Source organism: Nesoenas mayeri (genome assembly GCF_963082525.1).
Source record: "Nesoenas mayeri genome assembly, chromosome: 4".
NCBI lineage: Eukaryota > Metazoa > Chordata > Aves > Columbiformes > Columbidae > Nesoenas > Nesoenas mayeri.
The window spans coordinates 50695538-50715914 of record NC_137540.1 but is presented as its reverse complement, the minus strand read 5'-3'; the positions used below and the strand labels follow the sequence as shown (position 1 = coordinate 50715914).

The 20377-nt window shown below is 40.5% G+C and overlaps 1 protein-coding gene across 1 annotated transcript in view; it reads left to right on the top strand.

Annotated features, from left to right (window-relative positions):
- Window positions 1–19791: 19791 nt before the first annotated feature.
- Window positions 19792–20377, top strand: part of ATP10D (ATPase phospholipid transporting 10D (putative)) — a gene marked incomplete at both ends in the record, with an annotated part of 35293 nt that continues 34707 nt past the window's right edge. Inside the window, one exon of the mRNA XM_080343859.1 lies at window positions 19792–20060. Coding sequence (XP_080199985.1) covers window positions 19792–20060 — 269 coding nt within the window. The remainder of the gene's footprint in view (window positions 20061–20377) is intronic.

The following is a 20377-nucleotide window of genomic DNA, read 5'->3' as shown; positions in this document are numbered from 1 at the left end:
AAACAACAATTAGCAGACACTGGAATATGCTGCATAGCAAGTTGCACCAACATATGGTAATAGCAGCGGGCAAAAAGTATTCCTAAAATAATAAACACACTAATAGGTATATCTCCACTCATTCACACAAGGAATGAATGGACTGTATTTATTATACGACCCCAAGTTGAGAGCTACTATGATAGTTACTATAGATTTTATTTTTCTCACACAATACTTTAAGGTAATGAAAACAACTGTTAGTCAAATAGTTATGCTGGCAAAACTCTGGTTTTGCTGACAGAGGTTGTTTCAACCAAGGGCATAGAAAGAGAAGGCAATTTTCACAGACTAAGAAAAAGCACAGTTGGGTGATACAGCTACATCCATGGTAAGAGTGTTCTTGGCAGTACAGCACAGCAGAGCTTTTTTACCACTAAATCCCTTCCAGGGTAAATCCAGCCAACTTGATGCCGAGGCAAATGGCCATAGGATTTATAAGTCTTTCTCAGTTTTGTCAGTCTGTGGCCAGTTTGGCAGCACATTGTGCTAGCCAGAATGCCTGGACTTCTTTGGAGTCTCTAAATAATATATAAGGGGCAATTTTTCATATCTACCTCCTACTTCTGCATTTCTCTTTTCCATGGGAAATAATAACAGAATAGACTTTGCCAAAGACATTCCTAGACTCCTATTAAACAACAAATCCTGTCTATCCATATTTTGTATCCAAGATCGGGAAAGTGGCGTCAGTTAGTACACTTTACACACATAATTCTCTTTGAAGGATATTTAACACGTTTTTTTTTTTTCTTTTCTGAGACAGACCGTGTGACTACCATACTTAGCGCAGAACTGGCATAAAGAAAAAATTCCAGCTGTGCCACTATGCTATTTCCTACCCACTTCATCTTCTTGCATCTGAGCTTCTCCACCTGCAGAATTAAGACAGTAATATCTGACTGTTCCTACAGGTGATGTAAGAATCCATTAAGTTTGTGGCTTTAAACCATCATGTTTATTAACTTCAAATAGTATCTGATAAGAACCAGCAGCTCTTCTGTATTTTGGGAAAAGCAAAACCATGGCAGCAAGCCAGGTGTGTGTCCAGAATGACAGAAATTCTTTTTTCTTAGGAAACACATGGCAATATGATATCAAACACAGCAAATGCAGTGCTCACAAGGAATACAAAGAAATACACTAAAGAGGAGAAGGAGGCCAGGAAAAAATAATTTGATAGTGACATCTTCTCACAAAGCTAACCAAATAGTCATGTATTAATTTGAAAAGTAGATTTTGGGAAGCAGTTGTAAGAGTCCTGGACAACTTCTTTACAGTTACCAACTTTTCGAACCTTGCTAACTGTCACACAGTTTTATACCCTCCAGGACCCAAGACCTCCATGACTCCTGGGACAAATTCTGCTTTGAATCATATTACTGCAATTCCCCTTTTTCTTCAGCAAAAGAGTGTCTCAAATTAATAAAGAAACAAAAAGAAGAGACGCACACTGCGTACTTCTTTGCAATGGCAAACAATTTTCTTATGGCTTAGTCCCTGCTGAATAAGGGAGTCATGCCAATTAAACCATTGTATCTCAGCTTGCCCATACATAATCTCCTTTTCTGGGTATTAAAAAAAGTTGTAGTTTACCTAAAAGCATTAGCAGCCAGCTGAAAAAGCCTAAAAACCCTCTGGCTCATGCACAAGTGCAAGACTTTTATAAGGTAGGAAAATGCACGTATTAATAATAAGGTTTGCATAGTGAAATAATGAATCTCATTGTGCAGATGACAATAGCTTTGATTAGTATTTTGCTCACACCAGATTTGCAATGGTTTACTGTTATTGCATCAGTAGAAATAGTCTTAATTTTCAGTGAAGTATCTTAGATGACATTTGCTTTTATGCAGGGTTACTCTGGAGCAAATTCCAGAGAAGAGCTCTCCATATAATTTCTCTTTGCACTGTGAAGACATGGTCAACTCATTCTTCTACAAGCCACTGTAAGGAACATAGTAAGGCATTTTCCTTTCACAGTTTGTAGAATATTTGTAGAAATCCTAAGTGACTTAAAATAGAAAATTTACAATTGTGTTATTTAATTTTCCTAGTTTTCCTCTACTTATAAGAGGAAAATAAGGAAAAAATATAATTTGTTCATTCAAAGACAGGATTTTTTTAATATATGGTAATTACAATCCATTATATGACATAAAACAGTAGCAAAGACTAGTTGTTCTAATATTGTCATGTATAGTGTATAGAATTAGTTAAAAGTAAAACTTATGCTTGCTTCTAAGTTCAAACTTGACCTACAGATATTACTGAAAGTATAAATCTCTGTTATCTCTACCATGGCCATGGCTTTTCATTAATTAATCATGGAACTGTGTTGGACTTGGCTACCCAAGTGGATCAGAAATACACATATGGTAACATTTCTTCCAAGTTAGCTAAAGCCATGCTTGTTCTTGTCTTAGTTTTGATCTATACTTCGTCTTTATCTTGGTCTACAATTTTATCTTCATCTTGGTTTGCACTGGCTCTAGAAGCTAAGATGATAAAAAGTCTGATGGGAAAAAGTTTCACCTTCGAAAGTGTTTATGTACATGTGAAGCACAAAAACAAATTTTTATCAGTGTGGTGTCTTGTGGACACTTTTGATCTGATATTAGGTTTCTTAAAACTAGACTAACCATCATATGAAAAAAACAGCCTTGGATTTTCCCTCGTGGAAAAAATCAGCCCAAGTGGCATCTTCCTATCCACCTGCTGGATTATTTTTATTTGTTCAATAAATGGATATTGTAGTTGTGACATAAATAACTGTTAAAATAGAGAAAAATTTTGTTCAGCAGAAATTATGTTAGAAAAACTGTAAAAAAAAAAAAAGTGAATGGAAAAAAATGCTTGAGAAAAATTATAACCCAGACAATAACTTCCTACAAGCAAAGAAAGAAAAACGCAACATTTACTATATAGTTAATTTGATATCACTGACTCAATCCGTTTTATTAGCTGATAGAGTGGTTTGATAAAAAGAAGATGCAGAATTAAAGTTATTTCGTGGACCAGATAAAATCAACCAGTCAACTTGCTTATATATACAATGAAGAGGAAGTCACCTAAGTGCCTATCAGAAGTGCATATCAAAAGTTTTCTGATGCACAGGAAAACTACAGCAGTGTAAACAAGCTAATAACAGGTTTACAGCTGTAGACGGGATAAGGCTGAAGATTAGCCACAGGAAATTGCCACACCACAGTAAACTGAAAAAGAAGGGATAAAGCAATTTATCCAAGTGCATCAAAGCTGTCTTTGTGAAATTCCACTTAGCTAGTACTACTTTCCAACCATACACACTTTCCCATCAGCTCAGAAGTAGCAGCATTAGATGGTATGTTCCTTTTCTTTAGAATTATAGTTTTGTGTCTTATTCAATGGGCCTGTGTTAGTTCAGCAGGATAGTGAACCTGTGTTGTTAAAGCTGGAGTCTCACTGTAGATGACCAATTTAGTTTCCCTCCTGCAGAAAGCACTAATGCCAAGATAAGCAGCAGCAGGTAAATTCCTGCTGCATAAGGAGCTGCAGTAGGATGATGATATCTCATTTAAGATGATTTTCTGCTTGTCCTGGTAATTCAGAGCCCGTTAAAAGTGAAAGACTACTTCAGATTCCTTGTGAAATTCCAGCTGATAGTTGCTTTCTGCACAATGGGCAACAGAAGGAAAATTCCTAAAACAAAAGTCCGGTCATCTTAGTGACTTTCAGGACGGCAGTTCCTAATACACACGATGGCCGAACCACACTGAGTGGTATATCAGTAAGTAAAATCAGTCAATAATATTAACTGCTACTGACTGCTAATAACTGTCCTCCAGCACTGGGGTATAATGCAAGCTTCATGATTCCTGGCATTCTGCAGCTGGCTAAACGTAAGAGTATAAACCACAGGCAAAGTGTGAGGATCAAATGAGTGAATGGCAACTTCCTTAAAACTTGTCTACCCAAGATATATCATAGCAATTTATTCAACATTAACTGAGGTCTGAATGGATTTGTTAAACTGTGTTACACCTTTGGCTGGACACTTTTATTATGGATTTAGTTAGCCTTTCTTCGGTTTGATATAATTATTTCTTATCTAGTTTACTTTAGCAAAACAAAGGTGGATGGATAAACACCAGGAACAAAAAGAACTACTTAAACCATTAAAACAGTGGTCACTGCTAGTATAAGAGCAAATGGGTGTGAGATTGAGTTTAGAAGCTAGAAGAAAATTCATAACCCTCACAGCAACCATGCTCTTGAACAGTTTTCTAATACAGTAATATGAGCAAAATACCTGATTACTTTTAAGATAAAGCTCAGTCAGTTTATGAACCAGATTACATGGCATGCTTGCAGCAACAAGTGAATAGATTCAATGATCCAGAAGGTGCCTTTCAGGGAAGTTCCCATGATAATATTTGCATACCTACTCTACTTCTCTCCAGATTTGCAAAACATGCATAATATACCCAGAATATATTTTGCACTGTAAAAATGTTAAAAGAAAAAAGTTATTTCAAACTGAGCATGTAGTCTTAGAATCACTAGAAAACACTTTTACATTGGGTGTTTATCATCCCTTGTTTCAATTTTTAATTCCTAACATGGAAGTAGTAATACCTTCTGGTCTCACAGGGAGCTGTGAAGGAAAATTCATGAATATTCATAAAATACTCACTCTGGTGATGAACACAATCACCTCACAAGGAAATCAATAAACGCATACAGATTTAGATGGTCCATGGTAAATAAAGGTTATAGGAACACACAGACTAGAACAGACAAACAGCTGTCTCATTCACTGTGCATCCATCATCCTGGAAACTGAGTTATGCTGGGGTCCTGTTAGGAAATATATCCGAGGATTTTGTAGTGAGTGACTACCTTAATGCATATGCACAACAGACAGCTTTAATTCGCACTGGCAAAATATTGGTGTTTCACATATAACATTGTTTAGGACTCTAAATACATTTTTTAGCCAATGATCTTGTAGGCAATAATTCAATGTAATTTAAAATTTCTCTTTTTTTGGTGAAATCTCTGCTACAGTTAAATTATTTGAGTTTACAGCAAAGCTAAGGAGGAAAAAGGTGATTAAATTACTGGTGATAATCAAGTCCCTTTCTGGATACAAGTTATTATTAATATGCTATTCCATCTTCAAAGATATTTAAAGCAGTGTATATATCATAGTATGTCACTATATATGCTGTAAGTATACACCAGATCTCTCAGGTACATCCACTGACCTGATATGAATGAACCTTGTACTTGCTAAGCTGGTTCAGGAGCATCCACACTGCAGTAATGATAACCATCTATGTCTACAAACCCAAATCCCCACTGGCACTGCTATTTATGTGGATTTGGCACTGGAATGTCTTGGGGATCATACCCAGGTTCTTAGCATTTCATTAACTTGATGTGCTCTGGGAAATGTTTGGCAGCATGCTATGACAAATTTCCCTCTTCCTTCAAAAATCCATGGGAAAATTTTCAATCTGCCAACACATTTAGTTGACAGTTCCCATTATGTGAGTTCCTCTCTTTCATGTGTCTCAACCAATGCAAATACGAGCACAGCTGGATGAACTGTTCATGCTTGTGCTTACAGAGCTATTGCAAACATGAACAGATAGAGGGTTTAAGGAACACAGAAGACCAGAGTTCCTCAGCTGTACTGGAGTGGTGAATGGCTCTCATGTGTCCATAGTTTTTCCTTTTCATGTGGTGGTTCAGGAGTTAATATGAAAGGCATTTGCAGATCTCTCTAGGATACAAAAGAGATATATCTGTGTGGATGACATACAGTGTTCTTATCTCCACACAGAAAAGTTACCAGTGAGATTTCTGAATCGAATTATTATCTCTGGTGACTGTCTTCTTTCTAGTTACTCTTCCATAGAATACTTGGGAGAAGACAGTTTGATTACTCTTCAGATGTGCTGGATGGTTACTTTGCATGCTTGGGATCAAGACCTTTTGTACTACTGGACAGTACTACAGAAGGATAAAAGTTAAAACAAGTATGTAAAATGGCCAGGTCAGGTGCCAGTAAACCCTCTCACCGACCCAATCAGACCAACCTCTCCGAACAGCTCATATACCCTGATTCAACACAGCTAATTAAAGTGCACACAGGGCTGCACTGAGGCAGCAATGCTCCTGCTGGCAGCGAAGCCAGCTCGTTTACAGTTTGGTCAGGTATTTTTGCAGTGCACTGATGTGCAGGCCAAAGGGAGGCAACGTTATTGCTGGGCAAACAAAGGAAACAAAATATGCCTTTTGTAGTCACAAGCTTACAGAATGGACTGACATGCATGAAAAAATATTAATGAGAAACGTGGAATTCTGCATATTAATTATTTATAGCTCAAATGTGATTACGGAAGAGATGGCTATTTTGTTAAAAGCTTTATGATGTTCTCTTTTTCCTCAAAACACCTATGCTAACCTGAAAGTTCTAGTAAGTCCATACGTTAGCCAACTAAACAACAGTAAAGTAACTGTCTTCTGGCAGACCTTTTACCACCTTGTCTCTTGCAGCAGCTTGCTCTGCCCTCCTCAGAGCTGCATCCTCTTCCCTACAGCACCTGAACCAGCTAAGGTGGTGGATCCTGCCAAGGAAACAGATGAACATCGTATCTTTTCCTGACCAGAGGAATAAACCTGGATAACTTTAAGGTGGCAGTTATGGACTTCCTTCACATAGATGTAATTTTATTTCATGAGACACACCAATAAGTTTTGAAATTCCTGCTGGCCACATGGGCACTTCAAAGAACAGAACTGAAGTATTTTCAGTGTGTGGTGGGAATTAATTGCTGATACTGAAGAAGTACTAGTAATTCAGTACACTTCAGCAGGAGAGACTGAGGGGTCTGCAAATAACGTTTTCTGGGTTGTTGTTTGTTTTTTTTTTTCGTTTGTTGGTTTGGTTTTGCTTTTTGAGGGGTTTTTGTTTTGTTGGTTTTGGTCATTTTTTTTTCTTCCTGTTTCGGCAGAAGATGGTCTTGGAGTAGGCATCCTCTCATTTTCGTGTAAAGGACCATGTGATTTCCTTGCAAGGGGCAGCCTTCAGGAGTGCTCTGGAAGGCACCAAGAGCAAAAAGGACAGTGTGGAGCTTTAAAAGGGCTATTGATGAAACAATGCACTGAGCTTCCTGATGGCCGTGAGCTGTTAACGATAATTCGGGCAGTTTCTCAGTAGCCAGAGGCGTACTTCCTAGAAAACAAGAGAGAGTGTTTGCTAACCTTGATTAGCCCAGTGGCTAGAAATTTGATTTAGACAGGCCGAGCTGCCTTCAGTGCCAAACTGTCCTGGCAAAAGATCAAGAAAATCAATTTCCCTGACAAGCTGTCAAGAGAGTCAGGTTCTGTCACAGCCGCACTCCTGCCACGGCCTCCCTCTGCTGAGGCCGCAAGTGAAAGAAAAAAGCAAGCCTTTAAATGATAACTAACCTTTGGATGGGCAAGTGGTGCGGTCAATGTAGATTGTTCGCTTTTCACAGCTCTGTTCGTTTTTCACTTTGAAAACTTATCTCCTGAGCATGGCTGGAGAAACACGGGTGCACAACTGGAGACGCCTGGCACGGCAGCCCCTTGCCTGCACAGTCATCGTGCCGGCCTGGGGAAAGGGCTTGTTCGGCCGTACCCCACCTCGCCTCCCGAAGCAGCAACCAAAGGCCTGACCCCACGGCAATGGGCAAAGCCCCCTCACCCGGCGCCGTGGCGTGTGCGGCAGAGCTGCCTTCGGAAGGGCCCCCGCCGCAGCCGGGCCCGGCGGGTCCCGCCTCAGTCACTCCTCTGGAGAGACAGAGCAGAGCGGGACAGACGCGGGAACGGCGGCGAAAGGCCAGCAAGGGCAGGGTGAGGTGCGAGAGCAGCCAAGGGCGCTATGGAAGGGAGGCGGAGGTGGCAGCGGGGCGCGGCACAGCCGCGGGGGGCCGGACAGCACCGGCGGGGCGGGGCGGGCGCCGGGACGGAGCGAGCGCGGCGGGGGAATCGCGGCCATGACGCTGGGATGTGCGCGGTACCGCCGGTAAGCCGGCCGGGCCGGGAGGAGTGGCAAGCAAGGCAGGCAGCCTGCGGGGGCGGGGGCGAGGGCGAGGCTGGCGGGGTGGGAGGGCATCGGTGCGGGGCGACACTGGTGCGGGGCGACACTGGTGCGGGGCTCCCGGGCCGAGACCTGACGGGAGGGCAACGTGGAAGCAGCGGCCGTGCGAAGAACCCGCAACTGTTTCTCGAGGAGGCTGTGGCGGAGCCGCTCGCGTCGCCGTACGGCCATGGGGACAAGCGGGGTTGCTTGCGGCTGCCACCCCAGTGCGAGGGTCGCAGCTGTCGGTCTTCGGGCTTGGCAGCGGCCCCGGCTCCGCGGGCAGCCCGGTGCCCCCCGCCGCCCGGACGGGAGGGAGGCGAGGCTGCCGCTGCCGGGGGCGCCGCTCTCCGGGCCCGGCGCAGCTGCCTCAGCCCTGCCGGCGGCCCGGGCGCTTTGCCCGGGCAGGTGCCGCCCCTCAGCCTGAGGGGAGCGTGGAGCGGTGCGCTCTCGGCCTGACGGGGCAAGGTCGGCACAACCGAGCTGTCCGTTTTCACCTCCCCGTCGGATTCGGATGTGGAGGGAGGTTCCCCCTTCCTGACCCTGAGTGACATTTTGAAGGCGAGAGGGGTCTGGTCCGGGCAAGTGCTGAGGCGGCCGAACTGGCCGCCTGCAAAACCTGGCGGCTGAAGCTCAATGGTACCGCGGCGGTCGCGGGCAGGGGAAGGGGGTGGTTTGTGCTGTTAATGCTTTTACATGTTCCCTGGGCCTTGCCTACGTTAATCTCATCGACTGAGCAGCTCTGGAAGCAGACCAGAAAGAAAAAGTAGTTAAGACCTTGGCTCCAGAAACAAAAGCCTTTGTTTTAATAGTTTATGTCAGTGATTGGGGGAAAGGGTGTAAGCTTTTAAGTACTTTACAGATTTAAGGCAAGGAAGTAGACTGAGGTTCATATAAGTCACAGGAAAACTGCTGAAGGTTCAGGAAAGTATGGAGGGGTGCATTGTGCACATAGTCAGTTACAAGGTTAGGCCACAATAGTAATTACTGGGCTTAGTAATGAAAAAATGTTAACAAGGATGGGAAAGAAAAATAAAAGTTCCTGAAAAGAAATTACTGTTCTGTCAGAAGTACCACTACTAAAGAAAAATATACTTTTAATATAAAAATGTCTGTTATTTTTGTACTAAAATAATATGTATGGGGTATTCACATCTCCCTAGTGACCACAGTGTTGGCAAACTGCTCTATTTAAAAACATTTATCTTCCTATCATCACCATGAGATAACAGTAGTGTCGTTACCCCGGTTGCAGAAGAGAGGCACTATATGATTTCCCCAAGATCAGAGTGGAATTTAATTCTCTTCATTCCCTTGTGTGCCCCAAAAGCTGGTTGGAAGCCATAATTTTAGGCTGAATAGTTAGCCTGTGGGCAGTACTATCTACAGGAGCAAAAGCTAGGACTGACAGACAAAGATCACATTCTTTTGTTAATTGCCACTGCTGAGGGTGATCTGGATTTCAAAGGCAAGTAGCCACAGCTGATATTTCTAATGAAAACTAGACCAAAATCAGGACTGAGTGCCCTTCCTAAGTACACAAAGACACTCACTGTGATCTGACATTCCTGTCCTACCTTCCTGTGCCAACATGAGCACTTTCACAGCTGTAAGCTGGATCAGGAAATCCAATTATGTTACTGTCTGTGAGTTAGTAAAAGGTCTTGAAAATCAGTGAGTTAAAACAGGTTCAGTAGATGTCAGATTGTGAAGGAATGGATGAAGCCAGGAGCAGGAGGTGGGAGAAGCAAGAGCAAAGTCTTCAAGTGTTAGCTTTTAAATCAGTTGAGCTACTCATGACACTGCTAAAGATAGTGCCTTAAACAGTTTTGAGGTTACTAGGGTCAGAATTTCAGCATTCTTAACCTCTGCATTTTTTTCTAGGCTCCTATACCTTTAGGCTTAATTTTTAATAATAAAACTTTTAAAGATACACATTTGTAGTTGAGCCCTGTAGTTGAGCTCTCTTGCAGACCTGAAATGTCCTCTCAAGAGGCAAGTTTTGTAGTGTTGCAGAAACTTTCTAGTGGTTAAAGTGGATTCACAGGTTATTCCTGTCAAAATATCTCCAAGCAGTAGACAGGTTTTATTGCTCCATGGTGAATATCTGATTGTATTCCTGAGGTTATAGAAGAGTCAGTTTTGTCAAAAATTCACTGTTGCAAAAAAAAAAAATCAGTGTTGGAAAATTATTTTCAGTGCTGTCTTGAATTCTCTTGAACAGTGTTGTGGCTCATGACTGCCTGTATCACACCTAATTGTGGTTTCTGTAGTGACACTTAAAAGCCCTGTCTTGTCCATACAAAGTCAGAAACCACCAATATATACTGATATGCTGTTAAAGATGGATATAAATACTGGCATACCTTCTGTTGTTAAATTAGTGAAATAAAAATACGTTCATGTGTTCCAGGTACATGGACAATGCACAGTTCCTGTTTTGGATAGCTAATAATTAAAATCAGTGTCATGAAATATTAAGTGAAGTCTTCAAGATCTGAGTACAATAAACAATACTGGAAGAGAGGTAAAAAGATAATGGACATGAAGATGAGTAAGAAAGGCAAGGGCAGAAGCAGCAATATTAAAATATATACATGTACCATAAAGGATTTCATGAGACTGAAAGGAAAACTAGACACCTGTATAGTTTGAGTCTGGCCCTCACAACTGCCTCTCTGAAGGGATCTCCCACAGAAAATTTTAAACAGCCGAGGAAAAAATGTGATGCACAGCTTATGTTCTAAAACAGCACTGTTGTTTGCAGCTGGACTACATGTGAGGAAGATGCTTTACTGATAGAAAGTAAGAGCCATGTTTATGGACAGCAGTTGTTGCTGACTCTACAACACAAATACAGTGGATCAGCACAACAGCATTGACAATTAAGGTAACATTAAAAGCTGTAACATTACCATCCCTTTGAAATATGCAGGTATCTCACATAGTTTTCAGCTCCTTAAAAATCAGAAGGCTGTATGTGATTTATTTGTTTAAGATACACTTTCAGTAAGTATTGTTGCAGTGTGCTTAGGGTAGCGTTAGTCTGTTTCGCTGAAACCCAGTGAAGTTGCCCTGCCACAGGCCTTGACATGAGCCGTCTGTGTGTGCACAGTACTTGAAGACTTCCATGGAAATCTGTACTTCTGGTGGCTTAGCTGCTCTTAGTTATCTAGATGTTTAGTAGCTCAGCTTATGCCCACATGGGTCACATTCACATTTCTGGCTTCCAGTGTTGGCAGAGAAGTCTGCTTAAAACCAGGTGGTCTTTAAGATTATATCAAATCTAGTATAGTCACTTGAAGTGAGCTGTGGAGGATTTTTTTAATTTGATCTTGTGCTGTTTTTGTAGACCTATGTATAACCTCCTTTCCCTGATCCTTTGAAGAACCCTAGAGCATTAAACCTGAAAGCCTCTCTGGATGCCTAGAGAGTTTCTGGAACTCTTGAAAAGCTGATAAAGTAGGTATCTTAGAAAACCAGAAGAATAGGACTATTCAGAGACCTAACCTAGGATTTTGGGAACTCAAGTACAGTTTCTTGTTGTAACAGTTACTTTTTCTAGAGCGAGATAAGGACTAAGCAAAACAAGTCGATTCAATGTGAATCACGCTAAGCCATTTATTACAGAAACAAGTCTCCTTATATACGTAACTATATTCTAATCACGCATCCACGCTCCAAGCATGGATTCGTTAAATGAGTATAGTGGGCTGTCCGTGCTCTGGAGTCTCACTGATGATACGTCCGATGATTCATGCCACGCCAGGACCTGGGTGATTGTGGAACGCCCCTCTTTCTCACAGCAGACTCTGTTCTCGAAGTGGCCTTGAGATACCTTTGAGCCTGACTAATTCAGCAACAGGTCTTAATCTGTCAAAACCCATCCACAACTTTTACTATAAATTTCAATGAGTACCCTAGCCCTTGTCTGTACAACAGCATTTTGGCCCTTCAAAGAAATCAGCATAGTTAAAAACCAGCAATACTGCCAATATGGATCCATTTCCTTTAAAACTATTTACTGTAACTTAGGAAGCCTACAGTGACTACAAAAATATGGTATCCTTTTGCATCATATCAACACCAGTATAATTTTTTAACGTGGCCCACACCTTAAGTATAACTGTGAAATGAATGTGAATTTCTTGCATATCAAAGCATCTGCAGTGATTAAATGCTGCATGGCCAGAAGCTACACTTGCGAGAAAAAACAGTCATAAAAGAGCAAGACTTAATGTGGAAGGTTTTGTTTTATAGTTGTGGGAGACCGATGTGGCACATGAGAACAGGGCATCAATCAGAGCTTTTCTGATGAATGGAGAAGAGGATGGAAAATGTTTGCATAAATCATAGCTCTGTAGAGTCTTCAGTTTTATTTTGAAGCTGGTTACCTGGTAACCAGAAATCCATGATTCATCTGGGTTTCAAACCTAAAATTTGGTATTGTGTGGTTCAGTTGTGTCTGTAGGTACAAGATCTGATTTTCATCCTAAATAACTCACCCATGGTCAAGGAGATTTTCAGCTTTTATGTACTGCTCCCACACTGCAGTACATTAACTGGCATGACCGTGTGTATGGTTTACAATTAAATTACCTTGTGATTGACCTTGTGTCAGGGCCTTGGGACTTCCTGGGTTTTAATGCAGCCTGATTGTTTTTTCGTTGTGAAGAGCTGCCTGTGGATGACTGGCTTCATGTACTCACAATCAAGAAATTTCTTTTCCAAGATCAGGCATTTCAGGGCTTGAAGGTTTTCAGACTTTATGAATATAGCTCAGAATATATGGTTACAAATAACCACATATTTTTCTTATGATTGAAGTTTTGATTCCTGCAGATTTTTGGCTGTTCCATTAATTGGCAGCACAAGTCTCTTATCCAGATCTATTTAGCATATTAGGGTGTCTCTGCAGATTTCATATTGTCTTTCAAAGACATGTTATAAACTTGTGAAATTGCGTGATACAGAGAAAGTAGCAAACCTTAGGAGGAAAGAAGTGTTTGTTCTTCAGAGTGTAAGTTAAACTTGAGGCCACATCTCCCTTAAGCTTCTCTGTTGTCTAATAGTTCTGAGTTTTCAAAGATGATTAGGAGGCATATTTAACATTTAGCCTGTATAATTCTGAGGGTGTACTCCAGTCGTAATGTAGTGACACAAATGTTAGTGAGCCTGTGCAAGTAACACTTATTGGGAGGATTAAATAGGACTGTGTGTGGATCAGAGATGATCCACTCTCCCACAGCTTTGTGCAGTATGGCCTCAATCTGGGTTAGCATTTTTTATCTTTCCTGGTCACCCCAGAGTCTCAGACCTGCAGAACATCCTGATACATTCAGGTAGGGAGCTAGGAAAAGTGGTGTTGCTGAAGAGATGCATTGTCTGAAATGCTTCTTTTTTTAGGTGCTGTAGACATTTTTCAGGTAAGATAGTGCAATTATGGTGATTGCACTTAATATTTGCCAAGAATCAGTTGATTACTTCCTACTAGAAACAGGACCAGCTGATACAGAAGGCCTCCTGCACATTAAGTCCAAACTCACAGGATATGCTTGCATGTGCCAGAGGTCTCAGTACTATTCTTGTGAAATATGTCAGGTGTATTTAACAAAGAATTTTCTGAAAGGGCAAGCACTAACTATTTAGAGGTCACAGCAAAAGAAAAGGATGTTGTCAGAAGGGAGGAAGGAAGTGGTCAAGGGAAGCCAGGGTAAATGGCAGGGCACTTCATGTAACATGTGAGCAAATGACCACAACATAATTGTAAGGTACAGTTCCAGAGTAGTATAAACATTGGCTAAATTATCTACACATCTGTTTTTCAGACAGTTTTGGGAAAGAATCTGGTATGAGAGAGGTCAGTGATTGCCCAGTGATTTGCCAAAGGCTACCAAATAGTATTACTGAAACTAAGGAGTTTTTAAACTCAGCTCCATCTCCCTGCAGGAAAGCTAGGAGCAAAGGCTTGCATGCAGATATGAAGGTGATACTTCACAGAATTGGAGGCTGACAGAGCTTAAAAGGGACAGTGAAAGGCAAGTGATGAGAAAATAAAACAACAAATAACTTCTGGATGTGAAATATATGTACAGGAGAATGCTTATACTGGGCTTTACGGTGAAAGGCCCTTTCAAGGCAGGGTATGGACCACTTGAAAATAGGAGTTTTCTCAGAATTGCCACTAGCAGAGAGTTATTAAAGGCTTTTTTCTTGGTATATAGGATGGTCCAACATGGGTAGTATATAGTGTTGATCTGTCCTGTGGTAAAAATGACACGGCTGTGCCTTGCTTTTACAAAGATTTGACAAACAGCTGTTGCATGTTAACCATATCTAGTCCTCCCAGTTTTCCGTATCTCAGAGTGCTTTATGAGAAGAGGAGAGAATCAGAGTGCATAAGGGAACTGAGGCAGGGGGAAAGCATATGATATGTCCAGTGTCAGATAATTATCTTCCTCATTTCATCATGATCATGTGACATTAGTGAGCTTGCTCCAAAAGCTTGCCTTTTTGCAAGTAAGACTGTCTTGCTATTGCCATTAGCAAGATCGAGTTAGTGTTCACTTGATTATATAGTGTGAAAATGAGAAGAGTCTAGCTTGTGTGATGCTGTCCTGAAAACTCAGAATATGATCATTTAGGTTTCCTGTTTTCAAATACGCAAACATTATTCTTGGGGTTTTTTTTAACATAAATTTATTTTTTAAAAAGACACCTTTAAAGATACTGCTTCAAATTCACTCATCTTGTGGGTCCTTTGCCAGTGTTTAAAGAAACATCTGCTGTTTTGTGTTATAACTTCAAATTCACATTAGCTGGAGAACTCAAGATTTACTATGAAAAATGACATGATGAGGATCACATAATGTTTTAAGGTATTTCTTAGAAAAAATGTTTAAAACATCTTTTTCTGATCATCAGCAGCTTCATCCTTTACAACATCTAACATGAAGTTGATGAATCTCCTTTTGACCTCCTTCTAGCTAACCAAGGAAAAGATGCTTACAACTTTACAACCCAAATTTAATGATAAAGAAAAATATTCAAAAGAAGAAAAACATGCAAAAGAGATTTCTGAAGTTTGAAACCTCATAAATCCTATTTTAAAATGGAAGTGCAAATGATTAAAAAAAAAAAACAACATCATTTGCAGACAGTAGGTCAGTCAAATCCCAGGTGAGTCAGTGGGCGTTGTGGCAGAGAATGAGATCCAGTTGTTTTTTTTTTCCCCCAACATGCTGGTTAATTGTCTGATGTACTTTTATGAACATAAGATACTACAGAGTTTCCAATGTGGTGTGCTTGCGGTGGTTTTGTGTTGGTTATTTCTTGACCGTACTTCTTCAGAGTTTTCTTAAAAGTTGTCACAATAAAATGCTGGGGATACTGGCAGAAATATGCAGTGCACACAGCTGAATCTGAGGTTTCCTGTCCTTTTTTAAGCTCTGCCTCTCTGAAGCAGGATGAGGAAGGGTGGGGCAGAGGTTTTGGAGCTGTGTCAGGAGTCAGCAATGCCTATGCATAAGGGGTGACTGCTCTTCAGCAACACTGCCTATACAGTTTAAACCTGTGGCTCCAGATCCAGGGATGAGGAATTCTGTCTTGACATGCTGTCGTGTTAAAATATCCAGCACTCTTCCCCCCACTTTTTTTTTTATTTGTTTTGTTTTTTAATTAAACAGTGGTCACCAGGTATCAAATGCTACAAAAGGTAATAAATTATAAAAACCAAAAAGAGTTAGAATTTAGGAGATTTTGAAATTTGATGGGTTTTCTCTTTGGTTTTTCCTGATTTCTCAACTCTCTTTTCCCATCTGCTGTGGTTTAACTCGAGCTAGCAATATAACCACTACAACTGCTCACTCACCCCCTCCCTCTCGCCACCCCAATAGAGGAGAAAATCAAAAGGGAAATGAGAAACTCTGATTGAGATAAACATAGTTTAATAAAATAACAAAATACTAATACACTACTAGTAAATATATATTAAAAATATAAACAAAAGATACTCAAGACAATTCCTCACGAACATGTTGAGCAGCCAGTCCCAGGAAACAGCACCTGGTCCCAAAGAGAGGAAAAAAAAAAAAAGGAAGAAAAGACAGAAAAGCCCAGAGGCCTCTGAAAAATGTCAAAAGGACTAAATGTCCCAACTGAAACTCCACCAGCTGCGCCCCAGAGAGAGAGAGCAGAAGAGAAAAGAACAAAAGGCCCAGCTCTCCTTATATCTGAAGCGTGATGCTAATGGGATGGAATACTCTTATTGATCAGTCTGGATATCAGTCAAGCTCTGCCCTATCTCTGCCCCCTTCCTCGATGCCTCACACCTGTGGGCAAAGCGCTCAGAGTGTCCTTGGCTTTCACACCAGAGCAATTAAAAACATTATCTCTGTGCTGGGCTGTTATCTTCTTGTTCTCAAATTAAGTCCAAATAATGAGTGTGCTAGCTATGACAAAGAAAGGTTTCTAACTGCATGGAGAAAATTAACCCATTTTCAGTCAAACCTGCACACCATCTTTATTTGCATGTTACTGATCATGTAATTCTTAAGCTTTTAAAGTTGATCTAGCTGTATAGGTTATTTTGCGTATATAATTTTCACTGAGTGAACAGGATCTGCCATTTAAAGCCTTTATGTTCTCATTAGCCTTGGGAGTTTGCTTTGAGAGAGAGGTTCTTTACTTTTGCTGCTTCTTCTGGTCATAAAACTCACCAGTATAAGATGTTTGTTTGATGGTGTTATGAGAACAAACATGATTTTCTCTGCAAATCTGATCTGCTTTCAAATACCAGGCTCATACAGCATCTTGAAAAATTTTGTAGTGTTCATTTACTTACACTGTAACAGTATGTAGAGATATGTCAGATTACTTACTGCACTTGGGCAAAGGATTATAATTTCAAGCAAAAATATGGTTAATTGACACACTCTGTATGATTCATCCTAAAAGTGGAAGCTTGAAAGAGACCAATAAATTTAATAGGACAAAGAAGAAATCATGTTGAAACTCTCCCTGATAATCCACTGCATTGTTAATTACAGCAAAACTTTCTTTTAAAAGGCCCTTCATTGCATAATGTCTCTTTGTGAAATTAGTGATTTACCACAGCAGAGACAATTCAGGAGAGTGTCGTTTCCACAAAATGGCCAAGCCTTAAGGATGCTGTCCAAAACCTAGAAGTTTGGGTTTGGTTTTTTTTTAAAGAGTTGAACTGGCCAAATTTGTGATTGCAGAAGAGGAAAGTACCTCTTTTCTGCCAGTCAGCTTTTTAAATTATTTAATTTTCAATACTTTGTTCTTTGACTCAGTCCTGGCTCACATAGATGGGTCAGTGTTCATTTGGCTTTTAGGAGCTCTATGTGTATGGAAGAGCCCTGCATTGCCAAGCATGAACTCCACTAGCAGCGTGTTCTGCAGTCCCCAAATATTTTTCAAGACCTGGCTACCTTCCAAGCTTTAGACTTGTTCTCAGACTCAGTGCAAGAGAATAAAAACATCTCTTTCGTTTATGTACAGATCAGTATTCATATAGAAACATAGAATGTTCTGAATATGTCTGACTATATGGTAGCCATACCTTGGAAGTAGTTCACTGTTGTGAAGTAGCTGCTTCTAGATGTCAGAGCTTCCATCTCTGGAGGAAAGGTGGACCCTGACTAAAATGGGACAGTAGCCCCTATGCAGAGGGCAGTCCCACTGGGGACTGTCCCCCAGGTGGTAGGATTAGAGAGAGTGAGGATATGAAGGCGTCACATTCTGTGAAATTAAGAGGATGCCATATATTTTGGAAAATCTTCACAACTTCCTTCTTGTTTCTCTGAGAAGTCCCCGGCATAACTGCCGTCCTGTGCAGCTTTTAGGAGGCCGATGGTTACTGGGCCCACAAGGTTTAGCACTGAAAAAGAGGGAAGTTTCTTTTTTTCAGACCGATCCCTTACATTGCTTGAGGACGCACTGCAGAAGGGCCTTGGGAGAGCAGTAGTTCGCTGGGAACTGCCAGGGAATGCTAAGAGGAGATGCTGTATAGAGGTTTGTTTTTCGCTCCTTGTTCTTCTCCCTTCAGAGGCAGATTATGATTTCTGAAGAAAAACACGAGTTTCATGTATGTGGTAACAATCTTCCAAGACATTAAGATTGTAACAGTCAGCTGTCCACATCTAATGACAGGACAAAAATGTACGGTCTTAATTTGAGGAGAGGAAGAGACTAGTGAGACATTAAGGGAAAGCTTTAAAGCCAAAGGGTAGTGACACAATGAACCAGGATTTTTAGGAAGTTGGCAGGATCTTCTTTTTAAGAACAGAAGGTGTTGATGTAGATATATTAATACTACCTCACTGCCAAAAGACCTACTGAGGACACTGTGCTCATGTTTCAAGATTTCTGCAATTGTAGTGGGAGAAAGGAAAAATCAAGGAAGATATGTAAGAGATGTGATGGTGTCGAATCTATAGTTTTGAAAATTACTTTTTATAGCAACATTTTTGAGGAATCTAAACAGCACAAAGTGGCATTTGCCCATGGCAGAGAGATAGTACGTGAACAGAAGTCTGAGTTGATTGAAGCCAAAAATCAGGATTAGCTTGATGACTGCGTAAGCTAGCCTGTAGTAAAGAGATTTCATTTAGAAAGACCCAGGAAATTTTAGAGGCAGCTTTTGTGTGGGAATTTAAGAACAGGATTTAGTAAAAAATTTTGCTATAATGTATGAGGATAGTAAGATACCACAGGGAAGGAAAGTAATCTGCAGTGGGAATTAGGTTTACTGACAATTTGGGGCTCATGCAAGTTATAGTTTTAAACAAATCTAAGATAAGCTGTTCTATGGAAGAAGTAGTACAAGAAATGTAGCAACTATTAATTGTGAAAATTTGTTGTAAGTTGTAAAAAACAGAAGTTTTGAGTTTCTGTTAAAGTCTAGTTTGTGTGTCTAAAAGTCCTCTTCTGCCTGCACTGGGTGGTTTGCTACAGTGAGTATCACCTATATCTATGAACTCCAGCTTTCTTTAGGAAAACAAATTCCTGGGTACATTGCTGGGGCTCAGCTGAGGTGAATAGAAGAGAAGCATTGGCATCCTCTATCAGCTGGTAAAAATTCTCAAACCTGTTTCTAATTTAACAGGAAGAGGTTTTATATTAATAATAGCTACTGAATGCCTTTCAATGGCAATTACTTTGTACTCAGATGCCTATTGCTATATCATTAACTCCTGATTTAATAAAGTTGTTAACTATTGGCAAGGACTGCAGTGTCTGAGATAAGGGTTCTGTTCAAAATGCTCTTCTCTGCAGAATTAACAGCTTGTCTGCTTTCTCACCATACTACAGCACAAAAAACTGGTGGGTGGGCTACTTGCATGAGGTACTATTACAAAAGTGTGCATTTTAAACAGAGGAATCAAACTCCAGAATCCTGAAAGGGTGACTGAAATTCAGATAAGTTCAAGCTCTGAAGCAGAGGTTCCTGACCTCACTTAACTGTGAGGTTTTTTAGTGAAAATATGAAAATAACTTTTTTCCTAGGCTTATTTAAATCTGTAATTGTGACTTTTTAGTTGAAAAGCCTTTACAGAATTGTTACTTAACTTGCTGTATTTTAATTTGTTTCTAGATAGAGGACGCTTCTTGGATTATAAAGCATTTCAAGCACAATGGCGGATCCCATCCGCTGGGCCCGATACCATTGGCAGCGACTGGTATCTACAGAGGGTGGAGAAAGTAGCAGCAGCAACAATTCAACTAACAAGTGCTATCAATCATCCAAAACTGTTGGCAAACATAGGATAGTAATACCCTGTTTGGGACATTTTAAGGAAGAGTATGAAAAAGTATCAAAACTGTACATGAACAACAAAATACGGACTACTAAGTATACTTTATTGAATTTTTTACCACGGAATTTGTTTGAACAGTTTCACAGGTAAAGAACTCGTTTTGATCGTGGTATTTCTCCTGAAGTGGAATCCTTTTATTTAAATGTGTGTGTTGCTATATAGATAGGTATTAAAAAATTATTCTTCCTCCCGACCTGCCTGTCACTTCTGAAAAGGTCTGTGTTATCTGGCCGAAGTCTCTTGAGAATCATTAGTGTTGGGCTTATCCTTTTCTCCATATTCTATGTAATTTCCACTACTTCTGTTCTTCAGGTTATTGAAATATTCCTTACTCTTGGAGCACTGCCACAGAGCAATCTGCAGTAGGATTTTCAGCTCATTTCCTGCAAATGAGTTTTTCCCC